Source organism: Ipomoea nil, unplaced genomic scaffold (genome assembly GCF_001879475.1).
Source record: "Ipomoea nil cultivar Tokyo-kokei standard unplaced genomic scaffold, Asagao_1.1 scaffold3394, whole genome shotgun sequence".
Taxonomy (NCBI): Eukaryota; Viridiplantae; Streptophyta; class Magnoliopsida; order Solanales; family Convolvulaceae; genus Ipomoea; species Ipomoea nil.
The window spans coordinates 1458034-1472146 of record NW_017619822.1 but is presented as its reverse complement, the minus strand read 5'-3'; the positions used below and the strand labels follow the sequence as shown (position 1 = coordinate 1472146).

General features: G+C 35.4%; 2 protein-coding genes across 2 annotated transcripts; both read right to left on the bottom strand.

Moving 5' to 3' along the window:
* Positions 1-8878: 8878 nt before the first annotated feature.
* LOC109171115 lies at positions 8879-10222 on the bottom strand. The gene is made up of 5 exons (XM_019320245.1): positions 10208-10222; positions 9878-10159; positions 9515-9670; positions 9294-9420; positions 8879-9069 (listed from the first exon to the last, which is right to left on the bottom strand). The coding sequence occupies exons 1-5, from the start codon at positions 10220-10222 to the stop codon at positions 8879-8881; spliced, it is 771 nt and encodes a 256-aa protein (XP_019175790.1).
* A 736-nt stretch (positions 10223-10958) lies between these two features.
* Positions 10959-12302, bottom strand: LOC109171114. Its single transcript, XM_019320244.1, has 6 exons — positions 12162-12302; positions 11751-12021; positions 11569-11665; positions 11358-11485; positions 11188-11275; positions 10959-11112 (listed from the first exon to the last, which is right to left on the bottom strand). The coding sequence occupies exons 1-6, from the start codon at positions 12300-12302 to the stop codon at positions 10959-10961; spliced, it is 879 nt and encodes a 292-aa protein (XP_019175789.1).
* Between the last annotated feature and the right edge of the window lie 1811 nt (positions 12303-14113).

The window sequence follows — 14113 nt, the reverse complement described above, 5'->3', positions numbered from 1 at the left end:
CATGAAAGATGAAAGTTTACTAAAATAGTTGCAAGTTTGGTAATATAAAAACAATACATTACAAAATTACAAATTATTGAAAACTTCATGATATACAACATTAGTGGTTGATGTAGTAGTTGAACTTGAGTCTTTTACAATCAGTATTTTCAGACCGTCTGAATTATTAACCCGAGATGCAGCTACGTACAACTGACCGTGTACAAAAACCGATTTCTTTAGTATTAGCCCTACATGAGTCAACGTTTGGCCTTGACTTTTGTTTATGGTCATCGCATATGAAAGCATCAATGGGAATTGCCTTCGTTGAAACTTGAACGGTAATCTTGGATCCGAGGGTGACATTGACATTCGGGGAATTAACACTTTTGTACCTTTGTTGGGACCAGTGAGAAGCTCACCTTCAATAACATGGTCTGCTAACTTTGTGATTATCAACGAGTTCCATTGCACAACCCAAGAGAATGGTCAATATTTCTCATTAACATTACTGGTGAGCCAATTTTCAAATTCAGTGTATGATTTGGTAGACCCGACACACAAATGCTATTTAGAAATTCCGGGGTGTGTACATCTCCAAGTATACCATTATCACCGTCGGCTTTGCATACTGCGTCTGAACTATAGTAGGACCTGCTTTCGGCATCATGCAGCTTAGTTATATATTCATTAACTGCGTTGACAACGTCCAGCGTTGGTGCAAGTATAGCACGACCTATCAGATGCTCAAGGTCAGTGTTTCCAACTGCAAACATTGGAAATGTACTTTCCACAATTGCTTTAATGTCGTTCCCCCGGATGATACTAACATGTGATTAGGTATTTGAACCTCTGCGAATCCGTCATTCCGCCCACCAAGCTTTCCATCGCCGATATTGGCAATCCAGTTAGCAAACTCTTGTAATGCCTGCCGTTCACCCCGTTGTGTACCGAACTTAGCCTTAGGTTTTAGTCAATCTTAAAACTTTGCAAACTATCCCATAAATATGATGAATTTATAGCGGACGAAACAATGTCTTGACGTGTACCTTTTGGAACTACTGGAAGAATTTGGCGGAAATCTCCACCCAGGACCACTGTTTTACACCAAAGGTCTTCATTTCACTGTTAGGGGTCAACAAAACGCAATAAATCTCGCATGGTTCGATCTAACGCTTCAAAGCAATGTTTGTGCATCATAGGGGCTTCATCCCTAATTATCAAGCTCGTTTTTATCAACAATTCAGCCAAGTCGCTACCTTGTTTAATGTTACAGGTAGAGTCCTCATTTATTGCAATAGGTATTGCAAATCTCGAGTGAGCTGTTCGGCCACCTGGTAACAACAAAGAAGCTATGCCACTTGATGCGACATTTAAAACGATCTGGCCTTTGCACCGGACTGCAGCGGATAACGCTCTCCATAAAAAAGTCTTTCCTGTCCCACCGTATCCATAAACAAAAATAACCCACCTTTATTGGTTGCAATATCTTGGATAACAGTATAAAAATGAGACCTTGTTCTTCTGTTAGTTTGGCACACATCAGTTCAGAATCTTTCTTCAATCGTTCCGTATTGTAACTCAATTCTTCAAAAACCAATCGATTTTGAAACAACCTTGTATTATCAGTACTTGGTGTGGGCATCGGAGGAAAGTCTTTTAAAGACTTGTTCTGTTGCCCCAACAGGTTTTCCAATTCCAATAATCCAAAGTTCTTTTTCTCTTCCTCTGTTAAGACCAAATCTGTTATAATAGCAACATCCAAATTGTTATATGTATAACCTAAGAAAATTGTTGAAAATTATATTGTATAAAAAAAGAAGTTATTTTACCTTGTTGTTTTAATATTCTTCTTTGATAATGTTGAGCATCTTCACACAGATGTTGCCAAACTTGATTCCAAACATTTTCGGGTCTAATAATTGAGGATGATGTTAGTAAAACAACAAATAGCTTCCTCAATGAATGTGCAGTTGACCAGTAGCTTGCCTCATTTATAACATCAATGTACTCTTTATCGTCGTCTAGCAATCCATGCGCATAACACGCATCTCTAAACGTGAAGTACTCAACACCGTTAACTGTCCTAATATCTTTGAAACTTTTTGAACCACGGACTATGTTCAATAGACACCTCAAATAATATATCTCACCTGAAGCTGGAGGTACATAGAATATTCGACCAATTGAGGTTCTATTGGTCTTTCTTGGATGCTATTCACGGATGTCTTTTTTCCAAACAAATTTGGTAGGCATCTCAATGTAAGTCAACAAACTCGCTTCTTTGTAATTCTGGTTGGCTAAAAACCATGCATTAAACATGCTTTGACCAACAGTTTCTCTATTGAGTACATTATCAATACTATCATCGTCTTGGAAAACAACTGATTGGCAATCCGGCAAGTGGAAGCTCAATCGCTCAACAGGGGGAGTTCTATACTGGACTTCAAAACTAAACAATCTCCAAGCTGCTTCGCATGCAGATACGTATCTGCAATCATAGTACATGTTTATCTCATCCACAATCTCATTACCCGCTTCATCCATCGAAGTCTTATAAAACTCAGCAGTTACACGGTCGTTGCCCTTGTTTACATACTTGAAGAGGTACTTGATTGACCTAGATTAGTTACACCACTCTACATTGATGTGAGATTTGTATTTCAAAAGCAAGTACCGATTATGTGGTACAACATATCTATTATCCAACTCTATTCCATTCTTTTTGATTGTCCTCTTATCATCCCTTCTTCGATACAACGGGTAACCATCTTGGTCAAAATGTGATGCATCAATGTATCTTTTTGGAAAATGCTTTGAACACTTGCCATTTGCCATGCACAGGGATTTACTCCTTGCAGCACCACATGGGCCGTGCAGCATGAATTCTTCGACAGCTTGGTAATACTCAATGTCTGAACGCTTGTCGGGAATCTCGGCTGAAATGATCGTGTCCATAAAAGTCGGGTTGGTAAAGTCGTTGGTCGCTTGTAGGAACAGTAATATGTGAGCATGCGGAAGACCACGTTTTTGAAATTCAACCGTGTATATTACTGTCAGAAAGGCATCCATATTGTTAGATATAAGCTCCATATAATAATAATTATTATTCTAAAAAATGACACTTATAAGCAACTGCAGTACGTACCTGCCTTTACGCGACCAAATAGTTTCCCATTTTTTATTTCTTTGATTAAACAGTCTAGCTTAAGTTTGAAAACACGGCAGACAATGTCGGGACGATCTTCAGCTTTCAAGTTTCTTTTCTCCAAGAATCGTTGTATCTCGGGCCATTTAGGATTACATGTAAAAGTAATAAACAGATTTGGATAACCTATGAATCTGCAAATTGCCATGGCGTCTTGATAGTTCTGTATCATGTATCTTGCTCCTCCGGTGAAACTTGATGGTAATATTATTCTTTTCCCTGTCGAGCTGGGTTGAACTTCACCGCGGGTCAGCGCATCAGACAACCCTTTGTACGCCTCACACCTCAAAGCTTTTTGATTTGACCTAATATAGAGCAACCTCGAAGATTCAACCATAGTATACGCATCAACCAAGAATTGTTGGAATAACCTTTTAGCATACATTATTGTTGAGATCTCATTTGATCTTTCGTGGATACGGAACGCGAAGTACTCTCTTTGTGAAACACTCTTTCTTGCAAAATCTTGTTTTGTACCAAGTGTTGCAAAATGTATATCTTCTCGAAAACCATCCTCCCCGTATGGAAATAAGATTGGGTATTGCAGTGGTAAATATGCCGGGTTTAATTCATTTATTCGTTTCAGGGCTCCAGATCTACACTCGACAACAATATCCCGTTGACCCATGTACGGGTCTATATCTCCAACAATGAGTGCAGCAACCTCGGAAGTAGTTGGTAACGCATAAGTCCTGGCATCTTTAGTCCTCTTTCCTATTAATCTCATTCTAATTTGACGTTGAGGATTAGACTCCAGAAACGACTTGGCCATTCGGAATGACTTAACCAACACATTGTGTTCATCTAGCACTTGCTTAATGTCATGTACTACCTCACTATGCAATGCAGACCCATTGTTTTCGGCCCTAAACAAAGAAGAATATATAATATAAGATTCTCTGTATTAACCCACGATATACCAAAAAATTTGCAGTAACACAAAAGAGTATACCTCACAGAGTTTAAGCGATTGTCTATCTCATTCTCTGTATCGTGAATGTATAATTGGGCAAATTTCGGTTGAATGTCATCTGAAGGTAATAAGCTTATGAAAATTTTGACCATTTATACGAAATATAGGAGGCGATGTTCCGTTGTTAATAGTTCTGTCAATTTTTCCACCCATCGACGTAAAGCAGAACATGCTGTTATATGACCTTATATTCTTTAAAAAACAGCTGTTTTTTTCGTTTGATGTAAAGAATAGCTCATATAGCTTTTGAGGAGGCTTTGTCATAAATGGCAACTTTATTTTACCATTGACGCAACACGCAGAGTATTTTGGACTTTCACGTGACTTTGAATTGCTTGACCGTTCATTGTACCAAAAAAATGAATTACAATGCTCGCAAAGATACTCTGGATCACCAAGATCAAGATAATAATCTAAAAAAAAAAATTATATTAGTTAGCATGATAATGTATTTTAGTGTAGTCCATGGATAATACATTTTTCTTCTAACACATTTCATATGAACTCACCATTAATTGAGGGCATATTGTCATGTAACGGTTCAACAACTTCCTGAAAATCTGTCATCAAATTTCGGTAATTCGGGATGGTTTCACTATCCGGCTCTACCAGGGCTGTTTGCATATTATTGTCATTTGTAATGCAACAATTACTGTCCATCCCTAAAAGAACAATATCCCATTATAATTAATTTGGTTAAATATTAATTTAAGCATTATAACTGTGTGACAATTAAAAACATCTTCTTGAATATATATTTATACCGATCTGCGACTCTGGTGATAGATTTAAGTCAAAGCAGTAACTTTGACGGTTAGATGGAGGCGGATTGCCGGCGACCACATTGACTTGACCGCAATTTGCTTTAATAAAAAAGATATGTTAATAACTATTCAATTTGACTATATATATAATTCATTAGTAATCTTATTACAATATATTTGTTGAACTTCATACCATTTGATATGTTGCTAAATGGCATTCTGCAACTCAATTCTTGCGGTGGTGTAGTACGTATGGTCATCCGTAACGGAGAAGAAACTGTGCATTGCAACAACAACGATTATTATTAATCATTAGAAAATGTAAATGACTACAGGGTTCTTAATTCGGAAAAAATGCATCAATGGATTCTAAATTTATACCTAGCTGTGAATCTGGGGTTCTATTTAAGTCGAACGAATGATTGTGGCGCTTGGTAATAGATGCTTTTTCACGATCACCGTCAACTCGAGCAGAATTTCCTTTAATTATATAAGAGCCGTACAAAACACTTGTTAGGATGTTAATTATCACATTTTTAAAAATATGGTACGTTAAAAATGTTTGTTTAGGTTCGTACTGTTGGATATGTTGCTTAATGGTATTCTGCTACCCAAATCTTGCAAAGGGGAATTACGAATTGTCGTCCGAATTGCGGTTGAAGCTGTGAATTTCACAACCAACATATGTTAACAACAATTAATTATATAATTGCACTATCATATAGAACACACTTACCATTTGTCACAATACTTAAAGGCGTACTTAACGAACTTTGGAAAACACCACGTAGGGGTGTACGATTGTGTGTATTGTTGCTGAATTCAATGGACAACATGTACGATTCATCAATGACAGTACGATTTTCATTCTCTGTAAACAAAAAAACAATGATATAACTATACATGATATGTTTGGTATCTCAATTTTTTGGATTCATACCGAATCATATTTTACTTATTGCATGATAGTGTGTAAATGATGAGTTTACTTTAATCATAATATTAGAGTTAATTCTAAACTAATATTAATACTTTACAATTTCACAATAATACAATTTTATTATATCAATATTATATATGTAAATATTATATAATATAATATCATGGGCTTATTACTAATAATAATATAATACTTTTATTAGTACAAAAAACCTTTAAATGTGTAGTGTTATAAACATTTGATGGTAACAAATCGCAATCATAACAAATTAATATAAGAACGTTTATTATAAAAATGTTAGTAATATTAAAAATAATATTAATATTTTTAATAGTAATAATAATAATTACAAAGTTACCAATTTTTGGGCTGTGTTAACTATACTTAATAATATTAATAATAATAATATTAAGAGTAATAATAATAATACTACTAACTCATGAGATGATACTAACACACAACTAATATATAATTAGTATTGCTTGTTGGGAAAAATTACACAAATACCCTAACCTAATGCCCACACCTACGGCTGAGATTGTTTCAACATCTGCTTCATTTCGAGAATGTTCACTCACTCTCCATTTCCGTAGCTAGTAGACATGCTCTTCTTCACTCTGGAGTTGGTTGAACCACATCTCCAGAAACTCTTAGCACGAATTTTAGCAAAATCATGAGATGATGCTATGGCTTTACGTTAATATCTCAGAGCTGATGTTCGTATGGATAACAATTTTTAATTTCTACCACCCCCAGGCCGTTGCGATCTGTACATTCTAGAGGTAACTATTTCAATTTCTTAGATGAATTTTCTATTCCGTTAAGTTATCTAGCATATCTCTCAGTTAATTCCATTTCTATCAAAAACTTCTTAACAAATTGAGTAGATACGGTGAACCCTAACTGTTAAGGGTTTGTTTAACTACTAAGTCCCATTAAAGTGTAGATCTGATGAAATCCTTCATTGGAAATCACATGCATCTGGATTTTGAGAAAAAAATTGGATTCTAATGTTAGTATCTGCATTATCTTGGTGGATTCAAAGTTGTAAAGCCAGATTTTTTTATTTTTTCTTTCATTTTGTTGTTTGCATATTTCTTTTAGAAGCTATTCTAATATTAGACCGAACATGTTGGGATGAAGAAAAAGTGGGTATTGAGTTCTAACCCTAACTGTTATAAGTTTCCAGATCGTTTTTAATATTTTTAGTAGAGTTTCAAAAAATCGTATAATAGTTGTATAAACTAAGACATAATAGTATAACAAAGATAGAAGTCAGTAGATTTACCTTGGTTGTTGCTGGGATGCTTGCGCTTCGAACCAATGGTGGTTGAAGATGTAAGTTTCCTCATGTATTCTAGGGGAGATGAATTGCAAAGTTATGGATTTGTGTAGGTGTGGTGCTTAACAGAGGTTTATAATATCTGATTGTTGAATATATAGGTGTAAATTAGTCAATTAATATTTGCAGACAACATTGGAAAATGTCAATTATAATTGATTTTGGAATACTAAAAGGTTTTGATCAGCTACTTAATGCAATGTGCCATTAATATATTAGCTAATTGATATTATTACTACTTGCTTTTTCATACTAAACTGGATTTCTGAACTTTGCTTAGATTCTAATAATGTTTCTTATTTATCAAATATATGTTGTTTTCCAGGTAACAATCAGTGTGCTCATCCAAATTAAGAGAGTTAAATTTGGATGCAAATAAGTTGCTTTGGGTTTGACATCAAAAGCAACTATTAACTGGATGCACCTGAGTTGAATAGAGCACAGAATAAATAGATGTTGCGATCTGTTTTTAGCACATAATGGGAATTGTACTAAAGAGGTTGCTACGCTTGGATCTAAGATAAGTTTTACATTTATAAAATTGGTTTAATCTAATGTGCCTTACGTTGATTATAATATTCTCTATCTTTTCGTACATTAGATGATGTTTATATGATTTTAATACAGTTAATTGAAATTCTCCAATTGCAGGGAAGCTGACAACAATCCGTTCTACACTATAGGTGTTTGAGTAGCCCTCTATATAAGAAAGAGGCTGTCAAGACTATCGTATGAACAGTTACTACGCAAGGCTCAGAGATAAGTTTTAATAGACTTACAAATGTTGAATATTATGTGATTACCAAAAATTAGCTCCTTCTGTGTGTTCATAAATTAGACAGTGTTTATAATGAGTTACACAGCTAATTCCAATTTTGGCAACTGCAGGTAAGCGGCTACAGCAACGTTATCACCTAACATTAATTTAGGAGGCTTCCTAATAACAAAGTTGGTGAAATCAAATGGTAATTCACTAATCAGCACTAAGTCCATAACTATCTTTCCGCTATAAATCCATTTATTAGAATTTGACTATGATGTGGCTGCCAGTACTATTTTTAATCAATAACTTGTTGTTTAAAGTGCAGTTAGGATGGTATCAAGCAAATGTTGCATAAAGGACTTGGAAGTGAGCATAAAAGGACTTTGAAGTGAGCTTTAAGATGACAGAGGCTGGTAAGTACGTAATCAGGTCTATTCATGCCTACTTGGTTCCAAATTTCTACTTTCATTAACAAAATAAGTTTAAGCCCTTGGTTTAAACATATTCTAATGACTTTTAGTTTATCAAACTTCTAAAGGTGTTGAGTAGCAACCAAGGATTTCAACTGTAATGTTTTAATCATACATTAAAATTCTCAAGTTAGAGTACCTAATTACTTTTGATGGTTTATATATACAATATTACAATCTGATATTCTGTTTACATTATTAGTGGAGTTAATTTTGGATGACAATGAGTTGCTTTGCTGTTAGTCTTTAATGTAGGTGAATTTATAATTAGGCATAGAAAATGTAAGATTAGAATTATTAGTTGGAGCTTAGAAAAGATAGAATAAAATTTAATATATAAAAATGACATTACATTAATCTACCATAATGTTCTGGCTCTACCAATTAGTCCTACAACTGTGTAGTACATTCAAAAAAATACAGTTTGATGGTGTGTTTGCTAGATGTTATCTTCATCTTCAACTGATTTAGAGATATCTATGCCATATTCTTCATTCTGTTCTGCCATGTCAGCCATCTCTTGAGATATTTCACCATATATCTGCAAACTTTTTCCTTCATTGTGGCACCACTCACTGCAAAAAAAAATCTGCAAAGGGACTATAACAAATCCAGTACCCATAACAGGACCTAGTAACAAATTGTGAGCATTCATAAAAAACAATGATTTAGGAATATAATCCTAAATGATTGAAAGTTTCAGTCTAGCTGTTTGAGTGCAGGAAAGAAAATGTCAACATAAAATCCATTGTTACAAAAAAGAGACCAATAGAGCACATTGTCAATCATTAAAGTCATTACACATCTGCTTCCTTCTCAATCTTGACCACACATTCCTTGGTTTTTTTTTGAACTTTGGGTGCTTGAAAATTCATCGATTAGTGATCTCTTGACTGTTCCATTCTCAATACTATTCTCTGCATCCAGTCTCTGTGCAACAACTTGAAGTGGACTTTCAGCTTCATTTGCTTGGTCTGCTTCCTACAAAATCAGCAGTTCAAACTGTATAAGTAACCAATAATAATAAATTATACAGTAATTGGTACAACATGTTAATCTTTAACCCCAAGTATACCTCTAGATCCCATAGGTCCTCATCTGTAAGCTCCAACTCCAACTTTGAACTGAGATCCCTGTCCCTAACTCCTATTAGTTCGGGTGCATGCTTCTCTACAATCTTTTCATCAGTGTTGATCCTCATAACATGGAAAGCATTGAGATAATTCTGGAACTGTTCTTTGCGAACAACAATTCTAAATAAGAGATTCAGTCCAATGAGAGTCTCGAGCTCCTTAGGCAGCCCCTTCCTTCCTTACATAAAGAGTTAGTATAGATTTTAATGATCCTATATACCATATGATGTTGATTTTCACTGATATTGATGGCATATAATTTAAAAACACAACTTGTCTGGTTCAATCATCTTATAGTTTTGTACCTTAGTATGGGTATCCTTCAGATCATCTGCGCTAATTCCAAGTAGATCGATGCACTCCCTGTCCCATAGAAGAAAAGGAGCATTGCCATCCAAGTCCACAACCCTCACCTTAATTCTGTACCTGAGTGTCCCGTCACCCCAATTCCTGTCACATGTACTACACCATAGCCACTTCCCTTTGAGTTTCAGTTTTTTGTTGCAACCCTTTGTTCTACACGAAGCATAGTACCACTCTGGGTCATCAATGAATACAATCCTTGCTGCCACCCAAAAATCCCCAAGCTGCATAATATATTAGATTGTTAACAGAGTTTATTACAAACCCCACACCATCCCTGTCACCATATGTGTGATTATATAGTCCAAATCTTCCAATTAGTAACTGCACCATCAATATGTCTTTGACTGTGCAGGTTTGGGAGTTAACAGGGAGTATTTGGTACCAAAACAAATAACAGCAGAGCTTAAAGAGATAAGTACATACTGGTGGTCTGATTAATCTGAATAAGTTATATAGGACACCACATTTGTGTTACTATTTTTCTAACTCATGCTTATTATTATTTAATACAGGTCAAAAAGCCCAGAAATTGGCTCTATTGTGCAGCTTTGAGCTTAACTCAAAGCATGGATTGAATTCAAATAGTAGAATAGAGGTATTTTTTTAATACCTGTTGTCTCAAGTGATAACACAATTGCATAATATAGAGGGCTGCAGAGTTGTTATAATATTTATGTACCTCATGCTCTATATCAATTGCAGGTTAAACATGGCAAAAGTTTGAACTACAACTGGATTGCAACATTGTAAAGACATGGATAGCGACAAAGTAAAGACATAGAGGTATATTATTAATTGGTAAAATTCCATCTATACAATCTAATAACTTTAAAGATGTTCGGTCTAATGTTTATCTTGATATAATTCTAACCTATTTTAAAGTGTGATATACCAATACTTCATGGGCTAATTTGACTCTAATTGTAAATGCAGACTACATAATCCAGCAGTTAGCATTGGTGTTCAACAAATATCAGTCAGTTCAAAACTGTATACAGCTTTAACATGCAAGTAAGATCACTAATGACTTAACAGTCTTACCTCCTTGTCTCTGTAGATGTCATTGATAGAACGAACTTCCAAATCACCAGATAGGTTTACTGAATAGGAGCTACATTCCTTAAAACTGGACTGGAAAATTATACTGCGCATTGGAGTCTGTTCATGGCTGATACTGTAAAATGATATTCTAAAATCAGGATTGACCTATCATGTAAATTTGTAGCTGCAAAAATAAGAATGGAAGTACCTCTTCCTGAACTCCTCAAATGGGGGAGATTCTTGGTTGAAAAGCAGCTGGGTTACATCATAGGAGCTACAAATCTTGACATCACCACCTTTAGGAAATAATATTGTAGTACATTAGAACTGCTAATTGATGAATAAGTTAGGCAAAGTTGTAGGATTGAATTTACTTACTTTTTAAACAAACCCTAGCCCTACAAAACTGTATCAACACCAATAATGGCTCTTGTGAAGTAGAATTGTAGAATGCCTCAATCTTGCTTACGTGTTCATCCCACAAAGTACACATTAGTTGTATTCCACTATAAATGGCAAAAAAAATTATTAGAATATCAGAAATCTCTAAAATTGAAAATAACCCATATGCACATGAAATCAATAGTACTCAGTATCTTCAATGGTGAAGTCAATCAGCCTGGAGTTCTTGCCATTGATTAATTTTTCCTGTGGGAAGTGTATTTCGATCACTCGACCAATGACATCTACAAAATAATGATTTAGAATATAGAATAGTATCCAGAATAGTAAATAATTAGAAACCATAGATTGAATGAGAATACTGATTACCAAATAATATTTTCTCATCAAGGCCTTCATTAGACTTGATCTCCCTAAAGGTCTTCAGCCGATACATTTTCATAGGAAATTTAACATGCTTTAAACCCTTAACAACAATCTGATAGTTAAATTTGATCATGTACTTCTGTGGGCTGGTTTTGTATGAGTAAAAATTGCTGATAACACAAAAATTTTTTATAGCACACACTGAACCTTTAGCAAAACTGCTAAGGTACTTATCCACGTACTCTTTGGGTATATGAGCATGCAAGAAGGACCCCTGTGTATGTGTAAATAACAAAAACAAGGACTGTAAAATCTGGGAAAATGTACAAAAATAGGTACTGGATCTAAATTCGTAGTAAAAATACGAACTGTATACCTGAAAAAAGTGTATATCTATTTTTAACGAATACTTACCTCTTCATCATGAAAAACAACCTCTTTTGACCTAAACTTCGATGGATCACTTCTTTCAGGGATATTATATGCTCGCACCACCCGAAGCTTAAGAGCCTGCCTGGTGTTCATCGGAGATATCTGGCTAGCAAGGACAAACATTTTTTGTTATTCAAGAAGAATCAGAGAGGCTATTGTAGAGGGAGATTGCGATTGTATTAAGTAGTTGTATATGTGTTGTATATATAAGGTCTGATGACCTTTCGTTATTGATCATCATCATCCTCATCAATAAATACCTAGAGAATAGGTATGGGTTAGTGGGCTCAATGTCCCATATGAACAAATTGATTACCTTAAATACATTCTCTAATCCCATTGGATGGGAGAATGATCTGTGTAGATATTTTGAAAAAAAATAGGTTTCCTATATACATGTAGATATTATACTGCGTAGACCTTTGGTTTTCCGAAGCAAAAATAATAAATTCAGCGTGTTAGTCCAAAACGGCGTAGTTCCAGTTGGGCGGGAATATTTTGCTCCTATTGTTTTGCTTTAATATATATAGAGATATGGTGTGCGCGGGGGAACCATGTTTTTGGATTGTTTTTATAGAACAAGGATGATAGAGTACTTTGGCGTTGTTTTTCCGTTTATGTGCAGGAGTGTAATGGTTTGTTTGGTTCATAGAATAGGTCGGTAATGACATAGCATTCCCAGTAATAGGCCTATTCCGGTAACCAAGCCTATTACCTCAAATAAGGTAATAGCTATTACTAGGGCCCCCCCTGGTATTAGCCTATAACTGAACGCTCAGAAATAGATTTTAGAATCTATTTTCTTTTCTACCCCTTTCTTTAACCTAATTTTTTTTATCCTATATATAAATTTATCCTATTTTCACAACCGTCGTCGCCACCATCACCGTCATCGCCGCCACCACCACCACCACCATCGCCGCCGCCGCCACCACCACCACCATCGCCGCCCCCGCCACCACCACCACCATCGCCGCCCCCACCACCACCGCCGCCCCCACCACTGCCACCGCCACCACCACCACTACCACCCCAGCACCACCAGGCCACCGCCGCCACCACCACCACCACCATCACCACCACCGCCACCACCATCGCCGCTGCCGCCGCCACCACCACCACCACCCAGCAGCACCATCGCCACCACCACCGCCACCACCGCCACCACCGCCACCACCGCCACCACCACCGCCGCCACCACCACCACCGCCACCACCACCGTCACCACCACCACCACCACCACCACCATCGCCACCATCACATATTTTTATAAGGGTATTTATGTCTTTTAAAACATATTTCATTTCTATTCCTTAAATCAACCAAACACTGTAATATAATTCTTAAAGTTTATTCCTTCCGCGAACCAAGCAATAGAATACAATTCCATTCCTTATGGAATAACATTCCTATTACTTCAAAGTTCATTCCATGAACCAAACATGCTGTAAATGTATTAGAGATACTGTGTGCGTGTATGTGCAACGATGTGTGCAAATTTTTGTGTTTTTGTTTTGTTTTGTTTTTTGTTTTTGTTTTTTTTTTTGTTTTTTTTTTTCATAACAGCCGGTAGTGATGATGTTCTGTTCGTGGGTTTGTTTTGTAGTTCGCAAATTATAGGGACGGGGGCTCCATCATTTTTTATTATTATTATTATTATTATTGTTGTTGTTGTTGTTGTTGTTGTTGTTGTTATCTAAAATCTAAATAATTCTAAAATTTTAATATAAAGTACTAATATTGGGCATCGACTTTTGCGCATCGCATATAGAAAATATTATTATTTGTATAAACACAATTATTTATTTAAAGCAAATATAAAAATGTAAAACATAAATTTAATGATATATATATATATATATATATATATATATATATATATATATATATTTATAATTGAATAATAATTTATTTTTAATTATATATATTTTTTA